Genomic DNA, 14272 nt, shown 5'->3' on the forward strand with positions numbered 1-14272 from the left:
CCAATCCTCACTAAAGGAGATGAATAGACCTGATAACTCCATGCAATGTGTGGTCCTGGATTGGCTCCTGCACCAGCAAATTCATATCACAACAGAAGATATTAATCGGACAATTGAAGGGATTGGAATAAGGTTTGTAGACAAAGTAATGTGATCACATCAATATTAAATTGTGCTTTCCTAATGCAGATACATTTTTTCACTGGGAAGATAGAATATCTGAACGGATGATAATTGTGAATGCACGTGCATGCAACCACACAGTATAATGGAAAACTGGAATAATGTTGGGAGAGTTTTACAACCTTTCTAATGAATAAGTTCAAACATTTGTAAGGCTAGGACTTCTTGGTGCCCACCATCCAGTCCTATTCTGTGATGCCTATTCAGAATTATAGACTGACCATTAGAGGTTCAGTGCTTCAGGTCAAGACCTGGCCCTCCAGCAGGGCTTAACCCTTAAGGGACACTAGCACTTGTTACCAATAGTTACTTCCCAAAGAAACTCTCTGAGCAATAAATGTAGGTAATTTTCCTTTAGGAATCAGCTTCTGAGATCTTGAGATTGGACACTAGCAAAGATTTTAAGCAGGTACCTGGGGAAATGGGGTATGGGGGTGGCAGTATGAAGTCAATAGAGCAGTTAGGAGGTGGGAAAATTCAGAGTCCTTAAAATGGAGATGGGTCTCAGTCACCTGGAGGTGACTCTTGAAAGAACTTCCTAAGGTCCCTATCATTCGTGGTTAAGAGAATCTTCTCTGTGGAGACTGTGGTGATTACAGCACAGAGAGGGGTTAAGGAAAGCTCCCTAACCCCTCCTTCCCATTGTTCCAGGTTGGGGAGGGTGAGGACAGATTAGCCAGTGGAGCAGGTACCCTGGGAGGAGGAGCAGATGGGCCAGAAGTAACATAGAGAAGAGAAAAGAGTCAAGACCCATTCCTCTCCTCTTCCGCAGCTGCCTGCCAGTACATTCACTTGGCTACCAGCAGCGCACATGCTTCCAGAGTCCATAGGTCGCTGTGCAGTGCTCCCGGGACAGGGCTCTGGGCACAGGGCTGTGCCCCAAAGCTGGAACAGGAGCAAGCATGGTGGGGCAATGGACACTGCTCCTTGCTGCCTTCCTTCTGCCGGGGTTCCTGCTCTCAGAAGCCGCCAAAATTCTGACTGTATCCTCACTGGGTGAGTGCTCGGCAGGAGAATCAGAGACAGCTGCATCCCAGGCACCTCAGCCCGGGCTCAGGCAGACAGCCTTGGGTCAGAGGGTCATTCCATGTGGTTTTCCAAACAGGGCTTGGGTCCCAGGCTATGGAGAAGAGGGTGTAGGTCAGGAGAAAAAACATTTCCTCTTTTTATCTGCTCTGGAGGGGCTTCCCATTGTGCATAGCTGGGGCCAGAATTTAGATCCAGTGCTGACCTGGAGATCTCGAGCCTCCTACTCCAGGGAAGGCAGGGACTTTCAGAGGTACAGCCTAAAAGTTATGGGGTGTGCAGTAGTTGCCAGTAGAAAGTGGAAGGTGAGGTCAACTTCAGGCCCCTGGAGGCCAAGGACGGGGGCTCCTGTAGGCAGCAGCACAAACTGGGAATGTCATTAATAGGACACCTGGAGAACTGACGGGGCCGAGGAGGGGGCCCCAGGACAATCAAGTTCTTGGGAATCCCCTCTCTCTTTCGCCCTTGCTGCTGGAGGGTTTTGAAGGACAGTGAAGCAGTTAATTCTGCGTGAAGTCGGGTTTATTTCCTTTACTCTTCCCCAAAGGGAACAGAAGGCACAGGAACATTTTCAGGCTAAGGAGGCATCATAGGATGGAGTTTCCCCAAGAAGTTTCTGGATCTATTGTGAAAGGATAGGGGGCTCCCAGGATCACTTTTAGATCCCTCTGAATCTGGGGATCCTAGAGCTGGAAAAACCACAGAGTTCATCTAATTGGGCAATAAGTGTAGGCGTCCCCCTTTTATTTCCTGATAGGTAACCTGAGGGTGAGGGAAAGGAGGGGCCTTTTGCAAGAGCACATCAGACCTCCCTGATGGACACACTCTGGACTTTACTCACTGTTTCTTACCTCAAACCTGTCCTCTTCCCCAAACTCTACTCTTTACCGTGGGGATTCCTAAAAATCAATATTTAAAAACCTTGATTTCTATTTTAAATTAATTTTTAATGATAATGGCAAAAAACAAAAACAAGAACAAAACAAGCTTTCTCACGTCTTGAAAGCACATGTCCTCCAGACTCTGAGAGGGAGAATTCGGGTTTGGGGACGCTGGAAGCCCCTGCTCTGGCCCAGACTTCACTGGGCTCACCAAGACCCTCAGGAATGGCTGCCTCTGTGGGATGACTTCTCCCCTGTTCCATTTCTTCCGTGAGTTGAATGTGAGCAAGAGTAGGCAGTCTGAAGAGGTAGGGATTTTTGTTTTCTATAATCCCTGTTACCTCAGTCAGCATAAGTATAGATATAAAAAACTAGAGTAGTTTCCACAGATACACACCATTACTGTAGTCCTGCATCCCTCTCTGCTGACCCAATAATCATGAGATCTTCATCTTCCAAATAACCCTCACTTCCCAATGTGGGAAAATTCTATTCCCTTAGTCCTGATTTCGCTTTCTTTGCTTCTGAGACCCATAGACTCAAAAAAAAAAAAAAAAAAAAAAGCCCCGTGTTGGCTCATGGTTTTAGAAAATCATTGTATTGATAGAACCTGTACCTCCTAGAGGTTCAACCTTCTCCTTCCTTAGAATCTCAGGAATCTTAGGATGGGTGTTATCCCAGTCTATCATGTGCAAGATCCTGCAGTTCCTCCCAAGGGCCAACAGTTATCCTGAATGCCTTAATTTGATGGTTAGCAATTTTCAGGCCCCAACTGGAAACATCCTGCCAAATATATTTGAATCTCAAGGATTTTGATTCTAAGTGGTGGGTTTACCTCGTTCTGCTTCAAATCCTATTTCTTGCTCTGATATTCAAGTTCCCATGTGTCTGGTTCCCACTCTAACATAAATTTCCAGAGAGAAGGATTCTATAAAGAGCTTTGACTGATTGTCTACTAGGAACCCTTCCCAATTCCACACACAGCACTGTGTCTAATTTCTAGTACAGTTATTTCTTTGGGGCACGGTGTCTCCATAAGGCCTGGCTAAAATCAATATGTACCTAGGATCAGGAACTCCTTAAGGCCTAAGCAGAGAAGCTCATCACACTGACATGAAGACCATACAAAAGGAAGTATTTGATGGAGGATTGCCTCAGGTCAAGATTTGGGCAGACCGGATATAGGTATCTCTGCTGGGACTTACCCAAAGTGAGGCAGGGGGACTGAAGTAATTAATCTTCCTTGGATCACCATCAACACTCTGCCCCCTTACCTTGCATATCCCCATCCTCCACATCAATTTCAGACTCTCTGTTCACATCCTCACAAAAATGAAATTTTGTATTGTTCCTAGGTGGAAGCCATTATCTACTGCTGGACCGGGTATCTCAGATTCTTCAAGATCATGGTCATAATGTCACTATGCTTCTTTATGGAGAAGAATTTTTAATCCCAGGTATGTTTTCTTGGAATCATTGAATTCTTCTATCCCAGAGAGACGGTGTCTTCTGTACAGCTCTGCTTAGCACAAAATCTTTCTGAATCTAGTTTCATTGAAAGAAGTGGAAAAATCTGTAAGTGTGTATGTTTATGTTACCTGCTGGATATCATAATAGGCTCTGTAGACCTGGCCATAACTCCATGTTTTACCCGCTTAGCTAGGTGTCATTCCCTTTCAGGCAAGCTCCATACATCATTATGATCATTTTGATAACTACTGCTCTGTGGTGTGCCTTTAATTGTGTTGAACAGAAGTGTTCAGCCATATTTATAGCTTCTGTTATGTAAGGAGAGCTGCTCTTCCTTTTTTATAGGTTACTTTCTACTTCTGTTATGAGATCTGAACTTTAAGAAAGCTTCTTAAAAAGATGTCTTTTAGTCATGTCCTAGGATCAGAATCTATCAATGAGATGATGGTATATTCTTGAGAAGTCACTGGCTGCCCATGACTTGTGCAGAGTGATGTCAGATGTTCTTGAGTCACTGAATCCAAAAAATTTGTAGCTAAGATGAAGCTCATCAATCTTGTCAAGTCTTTCTGTTGACAGACAAGGATATAGAGGACAAGAGACCTAAAAATATTTGCTCATGTTCGCACAGCAGGTTAATAATAGAGTTGGGTGGTTCTGGAAGTTTAACTGGGTTTCTCATTCAGAATTGCTGAAGTTTAATTTAAAAAAATAAAAAATTAATCATTTTTGATGAAAACAAGTCTGAGCAATTATGAAAGTCTGGAGATGAACTTCAGGCTCTATTACTGTTTAATCACCTTCTAAATCAGGTTCTATTTTGTTCACTGGATATCCTTTCTTTTTTTTTTTTTTTTAAAGATTTTATTTATTTATTTGACAGAGAGAGAGCGCGAGAGAGGGAGCACAAGCAGGGGGAGTGGGAGAAGGAGAAGCAGGCTTCCTGCCGAGCAGGGAGCCTGACGTGGTGCTCGATCCCAGGACCCTGGGATCATGACCTGAGCCGAAGGCAGACGCTTAATGACTGAGCCACCCAGGCGCCCCTGGATATCCTTTCTATACACACCCCTTTGTATCTGCCTTGTTTGTCAGTCTGATTGTGTATTTGCCTTGACTGCCAACCATGGTAGTTGTAGTCCATGATCATTTTGTTTTGTGGTTCTCATGGGTTGAGGAACTACTGAAAGCTTTAGACCCTCTACCTCTTTAACAAACATGCCCACACTCAAAATTACAAACCATTCAGGGGACCCATGGATTCCCTTAGTTTTATTCTTAGTTCCAAGTTTTAATTGTCCAGAGTTTCTTGCAATATTTACCATTCACTGGAAATTTCTGAGGTTTTGTGAAGTGTATTATTTAGTTTCTCTTCAGCAGTAGACATTGGTAGAGGTCTGCAAATAAGGAAACACATGATTGGATTATTTTTATTGACCTGATGGAATACTCATTGTTGAACCTTTTGAGCCTGTATTAACTACCTGTTTGGATATCTTCTATATAGGGTTTTTATTTACAACTTTAATGAATAAATGACTGCAGAAAAACTCAATTAGCTACTGTTTCTATTGCTGAGATGTAGGATTGTTCTAATCAATAACTGAAATCACAAGTATATGATGCCACCTTCCAGTGGACTTAATTATCTGCAGTTCTGACTCTTCCTTTTCCTAAGAGAGCTTGCTGTACCTCTCCTTCTACCAGGTAGATATTCCCCAGGTGACAAGTCTTCTTTGTTTTGGCGCTTCTGTGTAGTTACATCTTTGGTTCTCAGGGGCTTGCCTACAAACACTCAAGTGAAGTTCTGCCTGGAGGGACATTGTCCTGACCAGACAATTCCACCCCTTGAAGCCATTTAGTCCAGCTTTCTTTGGGTTTGGAGGTAGGAGAGCAGATCAGCAGCGAATGTAAGGAAGCCCTATGTTGGAATTCAGGCTTTGATTAGACTCATGGGCTCCTTAGTTTATCTCTCTAGATTTGCTCACTTTAGCTTTGGGAGTTAAAGAACCCAGTATCTTAGTCTGCTGTTATCAAGGTGAGGTCGGTTTCTTTTTGCTGGGGTTTATAGAGTTTAATAAATTACAACCACCTTTCCCTCTGAATTTTAGAACCTATTGAGAGAAGGTTACAGGACTTAGATCAAAATGCACCTTTATCTAGCTGATCAGGGAGCTTTCCTTTAGATCTTCATTAACTGTCAAGGCTGAGTAGTGGCTTGAAAAGAGGCTCTGTATAACCTCTGGGTTTTGTTCTGTTTATTCTTTATGGTGCCTTGGGTAGTTTCCTCCCATGTTTGCACTGACTATTCTCAGGAAGACCCCAACCCCAGAGCTTTCTCTCCCTACAGCTCTCTTGTGGTATTCTGGTATTCTGCCCTGTGAATTCTAGCTGCCATGTCCTCCCCCAAATCTGAAGTGCTCCCTCGGGGAGATGGCCAGACCACATCTGGGTTTCTCCTCCATGAGCTGTATCCTGGACGTTTTCTCCAGCCATCCATGAATGTTGTGTGCTACCTGGGGTGCAATGTCTAAAAACCATTTTAACATGTATTTGGTCTGGTTTTATTTAGTTGTTTAAAGCAGGAATTTCAGGGCACCTGAGTGGCTCAGTTGGTTAAGCGACTGCCTTTGGCTCAGGTCATGATCCTGGAGTCCTGGAATCGAGTCCCACATCGGGATCCCTGCTCAGTGGGGTGTCTGCTTCTTCTTCTGACCCTCCCCCCCTCATGCTCTCTCTCTCTTATTCTCTCTCTCTCAAATAAATAAATAAAACCTTGAAAAAAAAAATAAAGTAAGAATTTCCATATGATCCTATCGTGTTCTTGTGGCCACAGACTTAAGTTCCTTATCTTCATTGTTTAAACCATTGTATGGAAGTAATATTGGCAATTTGTTATCTTTGGACATACATGTGCTGGCCTATATATGTATCTATACCTGTGAAACTATCAACATCATCATGATAACAAATGTATTTCTTCTTCCACCAGAACATTTTTTTTAAAGATTTTTATTTATTTTTATTTATTTTTTTTCTTTTAAAAATTTTAGAAAACAAAACAAAACAAAACAAACAAACGCGGTAAGGGACAGGCACAACAAGGCAATCCTGAGCGCTCGCGGCCGGGACCCCAGGAGGAGACCGCCCTTCGCCCCGCCACGCACGCTGTGCTCGCGTCCCCGACCAACCGGGAGTTTCGCGCCCCCGGCGAGGCAACGACGAGCGGAGACAAGCACGGCATGCCGGGCAAAAAGGCGGCGGCCCCTCGGCTGGCCAAGCGCCAGAGCGCGGCTCGGCCCGCCGCAACCGGCTCACACGCCCCACCAAGTCCAGTCCCCACACCACCAGCACAGCTTGCGGCGGGGACGACGAGGCGCCCGCGTCCCACGGGGGGCGGGGGGGGCCTCCCTGACCGACTCCACCACCCGCTCCTCGGACACGCCACCGACAGCGGTGGCCCGACGGAGGGGGTCGCTGGGAACGGGAAACGACGCTCCCGGCTCGGCCTCAGGCACCTGAGACGACCTGGAGCGCCCCAGGGGCACCACGGAGGGCCACGCGCACAACGCGCTCAGCGCGCCCAAGCGGGTGAGCAGCGCGGCGCCGGGACGGCCCTCCCCGTGGCGGGGAGGACCGCGCACCCCACGAAGCCAGGGAAGGCAAGCGAGAGTGTCGCTGCGTCGGGGGCCCCCGGTCCCGCGAGCGCCGTCAGGCAGAACACGGGAAGGCGGGGTCGGGCCGGAGCCTGCACCCCCCCCCCCCCGCCCCGCACCCCCGACCTCACCGCCACGGCGGGCAGGGGCGAAGGAGCGAGGGGCCCGCGGGCAGAACGAGAAGAGCGGTCCCATTCGCCATGAATGTCCGTCCCTCGTGTGACGCGGCTTAGACCCGGCCCGGGGGGAGCGCGAGAGCACCACATCGATCTGGCAAAGGATTTTTATTTATTTATTTGAGAGAGAAAGAAAGAGAAAGAGAGATCATGAGAGGGGGGAGGGTCAGAGGGAGAAGCAGACCCCCTGCTGAGCAGGGAGCCCGATGCGGGACTCGATCCCGAGACTCCAGGATCATGACCTGAGCCGAAGGCAGTCGCTTAACCGACTGAGCCACCCAGGCGCCCCTCCACCAGAACATTTCTAAGTTCTTTTACAATCTCCCCTCCAGCCTCTCCCACCTTTCTATTCCCATTGCCTATCGAGCCCTAATACATCATCATGTGTTAGATTGCATCATGTAGATTTTATATAAATTCGATCATAAGTATGCCACCTCATATTTTGATTTATTATACTCAGAAAAAATATTTTGAGATTCATTTATAATGTGTGTATGCATAGTTCATTCCCTTTTATTGCTGAATAGTGTTCTATGTACGGATTACCACAATGTGTTTATTTAGTTGCTTGTTGATGGACATTAGGGTTGTCTCCTGTTTTGAGCTATTACAAATAAACTTGCTCTGAAGAGTTGTGTACAAGCTTTTGTATGAATATGTACTGTCTTTTCTCCAGATTAATTGGTAGGAGTACAGTGGCTGAACCATAGTTTCGATGTATGTTTAAGCTTTTAAGAAATGGCCACACTGTTTCCCAGGAGGCTGTAACATTCTGCATTCTCACCAGAAGTGACTGCAAGTTCCATGCACACCACATCCTTGTCAATACTTGGTATGGTTAGTCTTTTTACTTTTAGCCAGTGTTGTGTGGGTGTTTAGTTGTATTTCATGGTGGTTTTTATATGCATTTCCTTTATTACTAATGATGCTATGCATTTTTTCATATGCTTATTTGTCAGCCATATATCTTCACAGATGAAGTGTTTCCCAAATTTTGCCCATTTTTAAATTGGGTCATGTTTTTCTTATTATAGAGTCTTCAGATATAAGTATTTTATCAGGTATAAATCTGTAAATATTCTTTCCCAGGCAATGACTTATCATTTCACTCTCTTAGCAGTATCTTTTGAAGAGCAGAATATTTAATTTGATGAAGTGCTAATTTCATGCTTTTGAGACATGTATTGGTATGAATATATGATTTTTTTGCTTATTTTGTCAAAATAATGAATGGCACTAATTGATTTTCAAATGTTAAGCTAACTTTGTATTCTGGGAACAAATTCCACTTGGTCAGGATGTATTTTCCCTTTATGTAATTTTAGATGTAATTTGCTTAAATTTTGGTTTAAATTTTATATCTGTGTCAGTGTGGTTCCATGTTCTCTGATTTTCTTGGGATTTTTTTCTTTCTTTATTTCTGACAATGTTATCAGTGCAATACTTTCCTGACAGAATGAATTGGGTAGTGTTTCTCTTTCACTTTTCTGGAGGAGTTTGGGTAAAATTATTGCTGTTTCTTTCTAAATTGTTGTAGCTACCCTGAGAGACAGGCTGTTAGGTTTGAAGTTAGGTTTGAATGTTGAGACTTATAGCCTTATATACACATAAAGAGGTTATAAAATGGTTTATTAGAGGCTCTTGGCTGGTTCAGTCAGTAGAGCACGCAACTTTCAATCTTGGGATTGTGGGTTTGAGCCTCCACTTTGGATGCAGAGATTACTTCAACATAAAATCTTTAAAAATATACAACAGCTCATTAATAATGTAATCAAGCTTCATGGAGGTAGTAAAGCAAGTCTCAAGCTGGTCCAAACATACACTGAGAGAGCAGGAAAAGGAGGATGCATTTAGGCTTTTATGGTGGTCAGTCTTGGGGCTGGAATGGCCGTTTCCCTTCATGTTTGACTGATGCCCAGAACGTTCTGTGTTTCATTTATTTCAGTTTGAACCTGTTATAAGTAAGTCATTATGGCATTTTATGAGACCTGCTGCCTGAGGCTGGTGAGGGAGTTGAATGTTTCACTGAATGTCTTGTTTAAAAGACTAGTGTTTGCATGTAGAGAAGGCAATCAGTGCCTTGGTCATGATCAGTAATGTCTGAAAATCTGTAGACGATAAGGAGTCTTGCTTGAGGCTGTGTATTGTGCCTTTGGTGTGTGGAGACACATGTGTAACCTTCATTTATATTTTGGATATCTATATGGCAAGAGATTCTGTGCTCTTTACCCAAATGGAACAACCTCTCCTCTTTACAGGTCTCTTTGGAATGTCTTTTTCTTCTTTAAGTGAACTTTGGTAGTTTGTGTCTAAGAATTTGTCCATATCATCCATTGTCTAATTGATTGCCATCTAAAGTTCATAGAATTCTCCTATAGTCCTTTTCATTTCGGTGTGGTCATTAGTGGTGTTCCTTCTTTCCTTTCTGGTCCTAATAATTTGTATCTTTCTTGTTTGTGAATTTTCTTGATCTGTTTCAAAGTTTCAAAGAACTGGCTCTGCTTTCATTGATTCCTGTTGGTTTTCTATTTCCAATTTTATTAGTTTCCCTCTAATCTTTGTTACTTCTACCTTCTGTTTTAGGTTTAGTGCACTTTCTTCCCCAGTGTCTTAAGGTGGCAGAATAGGTTATTGATTTGGTAACTTCCTTTTTAATATAGGCATTGAAAGCTGTAAATTTCCTTTTTAACTCCTTCTTTTGGCGCATCACATAAGTTTTGGTATGTTGTATACTCATTTTTTTTTTTGTCTCTATGTATTTTATGATTTCCCTTGTGATTTCTTTTTGATACATGAGTTATTTAAAAGGATGTTGTTTAATTTCCATAATTGGTGAATTTTCCGGTTTTCTGTCTGTTGTTGATTTCTAACTTTATCCTGGTGTGGTCAGATAGCCTGTGATAAGTATGTTTTAACATCTATTGAGACTTATTTGTGGCTGAACATAAGGTCTCTGCTGGAAAAAGTCCCAGGTACCCTTGAGAAGAATGTGTATGCTGTTGTTGGGTAGAGTGTTCTGTGTATGTGTGTTACATCTAGTGGATCAATGTGTGTAAGTCTTCTGTCTCCTTACTGATCTTCTTTCTGGTTTTTCTATCCATTATTGAGAGTGGGTGTTGAATGTCCAGTGATTACATAGAAGTGTCTGTTTCTCTATTCTGCCACTTTTGCTTTAGCTATTTTTATGGTCTCTCATTAGGTGCATATGTGTTTTTAATAGGTTATGTCTTTTTGCCATACTGAATCTTTATTAATATATAATGTCCTTTGTCTCTTGCAATCTTATTTCATTTAAAGTCTATTGTGATTGATATTGTCTCATCTGCTTTCTTTTGCTTATTCCTTGCTTGGAATATCTTTTCCCATCATTTCCCTTTCTGTTTGTCTCATTGGATCTACTGTGAGTCTGTTGAACAAAATATGTATAGTTGGATCGTGTTTTTCGTTGTGTGTGTGTTTGTGGGCTTTTTATTTTTGTATTTATTTTTTAAATACATTTTGTTATTTTGAAATAATTGTAGATTTACAAAAAGTTGCAAAGATAGTACAGGAAGCTCCCATAGACCCCCATTCTCTTTCCTCTATTGTTAATCCCATTCTATTTTTAATTTTTTAAAGTATTACTTTTTATTGAAGTATAGTTGACACACAATGTTACAGTAGTTTCAAGTATGTGACATATTGATACACCAACTGTACATGTTATGATGTGCTGGTCGCCACAAGTGTAGCTTCCGTCTGTCATCATACAAGGCTATTACATTTGGATCATGTGCTTTTATCCATTGTGTTAATGTCTGTCTTTTCATTGGAGAGTTTAGTCCATGTACATTGAATGTAATTACTGATAAGGAGAAACTTACTTCTGTCCTTTTGCTATTTGTTGTCTATATGCTTTATAGGTTTCTTGTTCCTCACTTTCTGTATTACTGTTTCTTTTGTGTTTAGTTGATTCTTGTTGTGAAATGTTAAATTCCTTTGTCATTTCCTTTTGTGTATATCTATAGCTATATTTTTATGTGTGTTACCATGGGGATTTTTTTTTTTTAAAGATTTTTTTTTTTTTTTAATTTATTTATTTGAGACAGAGAGAATGAGAGAGAGAGAGCACATGAGAGGGGGGAGGGTCAGAGGCAGAAGCAGGCTCCCTGCCGAGCAGGGAGCCCGATGCGGGACTCGATCCAGGGACTCCAGGATCATGACCTGAGCCGAAGGCAGTCGCTTAACCAACTGAGCCACCCAGGCACCCTACCATGGGGATTTAATTTAACATGCTAAATCTATGTCACTCACATTTTAATTTATAACAGTTTAAGTTTAATAAAATTCAAAAATTCTCCTCATATATGTTTTTTCAACCCCAACCCCTTGCATTGTTGATATCACAAAATTACATCTTTTTACATTCTGTGCCCCCAAACCTAAACTATCATTAATTTAAATGTGTTAGTAAATTAAATTACAGAGAAAACTTGATTGGAGTTATAAAGTTTAAATAATACTTGTTTTCAAACTAATAATACATTTTTAAAAATATACTAGTTTCAAAAAACATGTAAAAACCACAAGTCAAGTTAGAAAGCATGGCCATAATACTAGCTTTATAATTCCCTATGCGTTTACCTCTATTAAAATCTTTATTTTTCCATACCCTTTGAGTTACTATCTGGCGGCCTCCTTTTTCCCCTCCAGGGAGCATTACTGTCAGTGTGGCCTAGTGGTAACAACCTACTTTAGCTTTTGTTTACCAGGAACGTGTTAATTTCACCCTCACTTTTGAAGTGTTGCCAGATAACTGAATTTTTTGTTGATCATTCTTTTTCTTAGCACCTGGACTATATTAGCCCACTGCCTTCTGGCCATCAAAATTTCTGATTAAAAATCTATTGATAATCTTAGAGGTGCCTGGGCGGCTCTGTTGATTAAGCATCTGACTCTTGATTTTGGCTCAAGTCATGATCTCAGGGTTGTGAGGTCCATCCCCATGGCCAGCTCCATGTTGGCAAGGAAACTGCTTGAGATTCTCCCTCTTTCATTGGATGCCTATCCCCCCTCCCTGAAAAGAAATCTATTTGTCTCATTGATGTTCTCTGGCAAATAATTTTGTTCAGTAAATTAATAATTTGTATGTGATGAGTCACTTTTCTCTTGCTGCTTTTATTATTTTTACTTTGTTAATTTAAATTCAATTAGCCAACATATAGTACATCATTAGTTTCAGATGTAGCATTCAATAATTCATCAATTGCATATAATGCCCAGTGCTCATCATTTCATGTGCCCTCTCTTGCTGCTTTTACTAATCGCTCTTTATCTTTCTAAAGTTTGATTATAATGTGTCCTGATGCGGGTGTCTGAGTTCATTTTCCTTGGAGTTTGTTGAGCTTCCTGGACGTTTATATTCATATCTTTCATCCAATTTTTCTGTCTTCTGAGCATCCACAATGCATATGTTGGTCCCTTAGGCAGTGTTCTTTTCTTCAATGTTTTAACTTTCTGTTCTTCACACTTGATCATTTCCATTGTCTTATCTTCAGGTTCACAGATTATTTCTTCTGCTTGCTCAAATCTGCCTTTGAATCCCTCTGGTGAAATTTTCATGTCGTCTATTGCATTTTTCATTTCCAAAATTTGTTTTTGGTTTCTTTTTAGATTTTCTATGTCTTTATTGACATTTCTATTTTGCATATGCTTTTTCCTTAACCTACTTCCATCTTCCTTTAGTTCTCTGAGAATCTTTATGGCAGTTATTTTAAAGTTATCATCTAGTATATCTTCCATCAGGTCTTTTTCAGGGACAGATTCTGTTGATTTATTATTATTCTCTGAATAGGTTTTAGTTTCCTGTTTCGTGGTGTGTCTTGTGATTTTTGTTGAAAACTGACCAGTTGAATTTAAAATGCGTTAACTCTGGAGATGAGACTCTCCTCCCTTCTCCAGAGTTTACAGATTTATGCTATTAATTTGCTTATTGTTTTTGTTCTGTGATTGTGTTAGGCTGCCTTTGTGGTGAAGATCAATCTGGGGTGTAAATTTTGCTATTTTTAGATCTTTTCTGAGCCTTTTCCTGGGCACAAATGGACAATTATTGTGTAGGTGTGGAGACAGTTTCCTGATGGTCCACCGTTTCCTAGAATATTCGCCACTACCTTCGACCAAATTTTGTTTTCAGAATTTATGTATATATAGTTGAATATGTGGGTATATATAAAAGAAAACTTTCACCAGTTTCTGTTTGAATGTGTGTCCAGGAAAGCTCCTTATACTCTCATGCTGGAAGTGGAACCCCAATAGTTGTTTCTTGATAGTGTCAGGGATGGAAAGACCTTCAACCAACAAGTAATTCTTCTCAAGAATTTTAACTGAGGTGCCATGGCTTGTGCTTTATGTAAGACAGCAACACATCCCTCTTGTGAGCTCCTGTGTGAATGTTTGTGTCCTGAATGAGTGTGCTCAATGAATCTCTGCAAAAGAAGTTTGTCCTCAATGCAGTGTCAAACATGTATTTCTGGAGAAAGTTGAAGGTGGTTAAGATCTTGCCGGCAAAGCTTGTGAGCAAGACTGTTGAGGTAGTCCGTGAGAAGCCAGTTACAAGTGATTTGTATCCTGCCAAGACAAAGGTGAAGAGAAACTGCAGCTGAGAGCTTGTTGAAATAAGAATTGAACAGAACATATTACCAAATCTATTCTTGCAAAGTATCTATTAGTACTTAGATATAGTCAGCAATTTCAGGAATATTGGAAATGGGGGGCTTAGTATGATCGATCATGTCCATAGCTTTATAGTAATCCACTGCAAGGCATCATTACTTCTTTGCTGGTTTAAGAATAGTCTAAATTAGGCTATTATAATTGTTATAAATTAAAGAACCAGTGGAGA

The 14272-nt window shown here is 41.5% G+C and overlaps 1 protein-coding gene across 1 annotated transcript in view; it reads left to right on the forward strand.

Annotated features, from left to right (window-relative positions):
• Positions 1–1085: 1085 nt before the first annotated feature.
• The window catches only part of LOC123841876 (UDP-glucuronosyltransferase 3A1-like), a 28707-nt gene continuing 15520 nt past the window's right edge, over positions 1086–14272 (forward strand). Inside the window, 2 exon segments of the mRNA XM_064595609.1 lie at positions 1086–1179; positions 3446–3547. Of these exon segments, the coding sequence (XP_064451679.1) occupies positions 1086–1179; positions 3446–3547 (196 nt within the window).

The sequence above is a fragment of the Mirounga angustirostris genome, unplaced genomic scaffold (genome assembly GCF_029215605.1).
Source record: "Mirounga angustirostris isolate CCGP_5_RB_7025 unplaced genomic scaffold, mMirAng1.0.hap1 SCAF_7, whole genome shotgun sequence".
NCBI lineage: Eukaryota > Metazoa > Chordata > Mammalia > Carnivora > Phocidae > Mirounga > Mirounga angustirostris.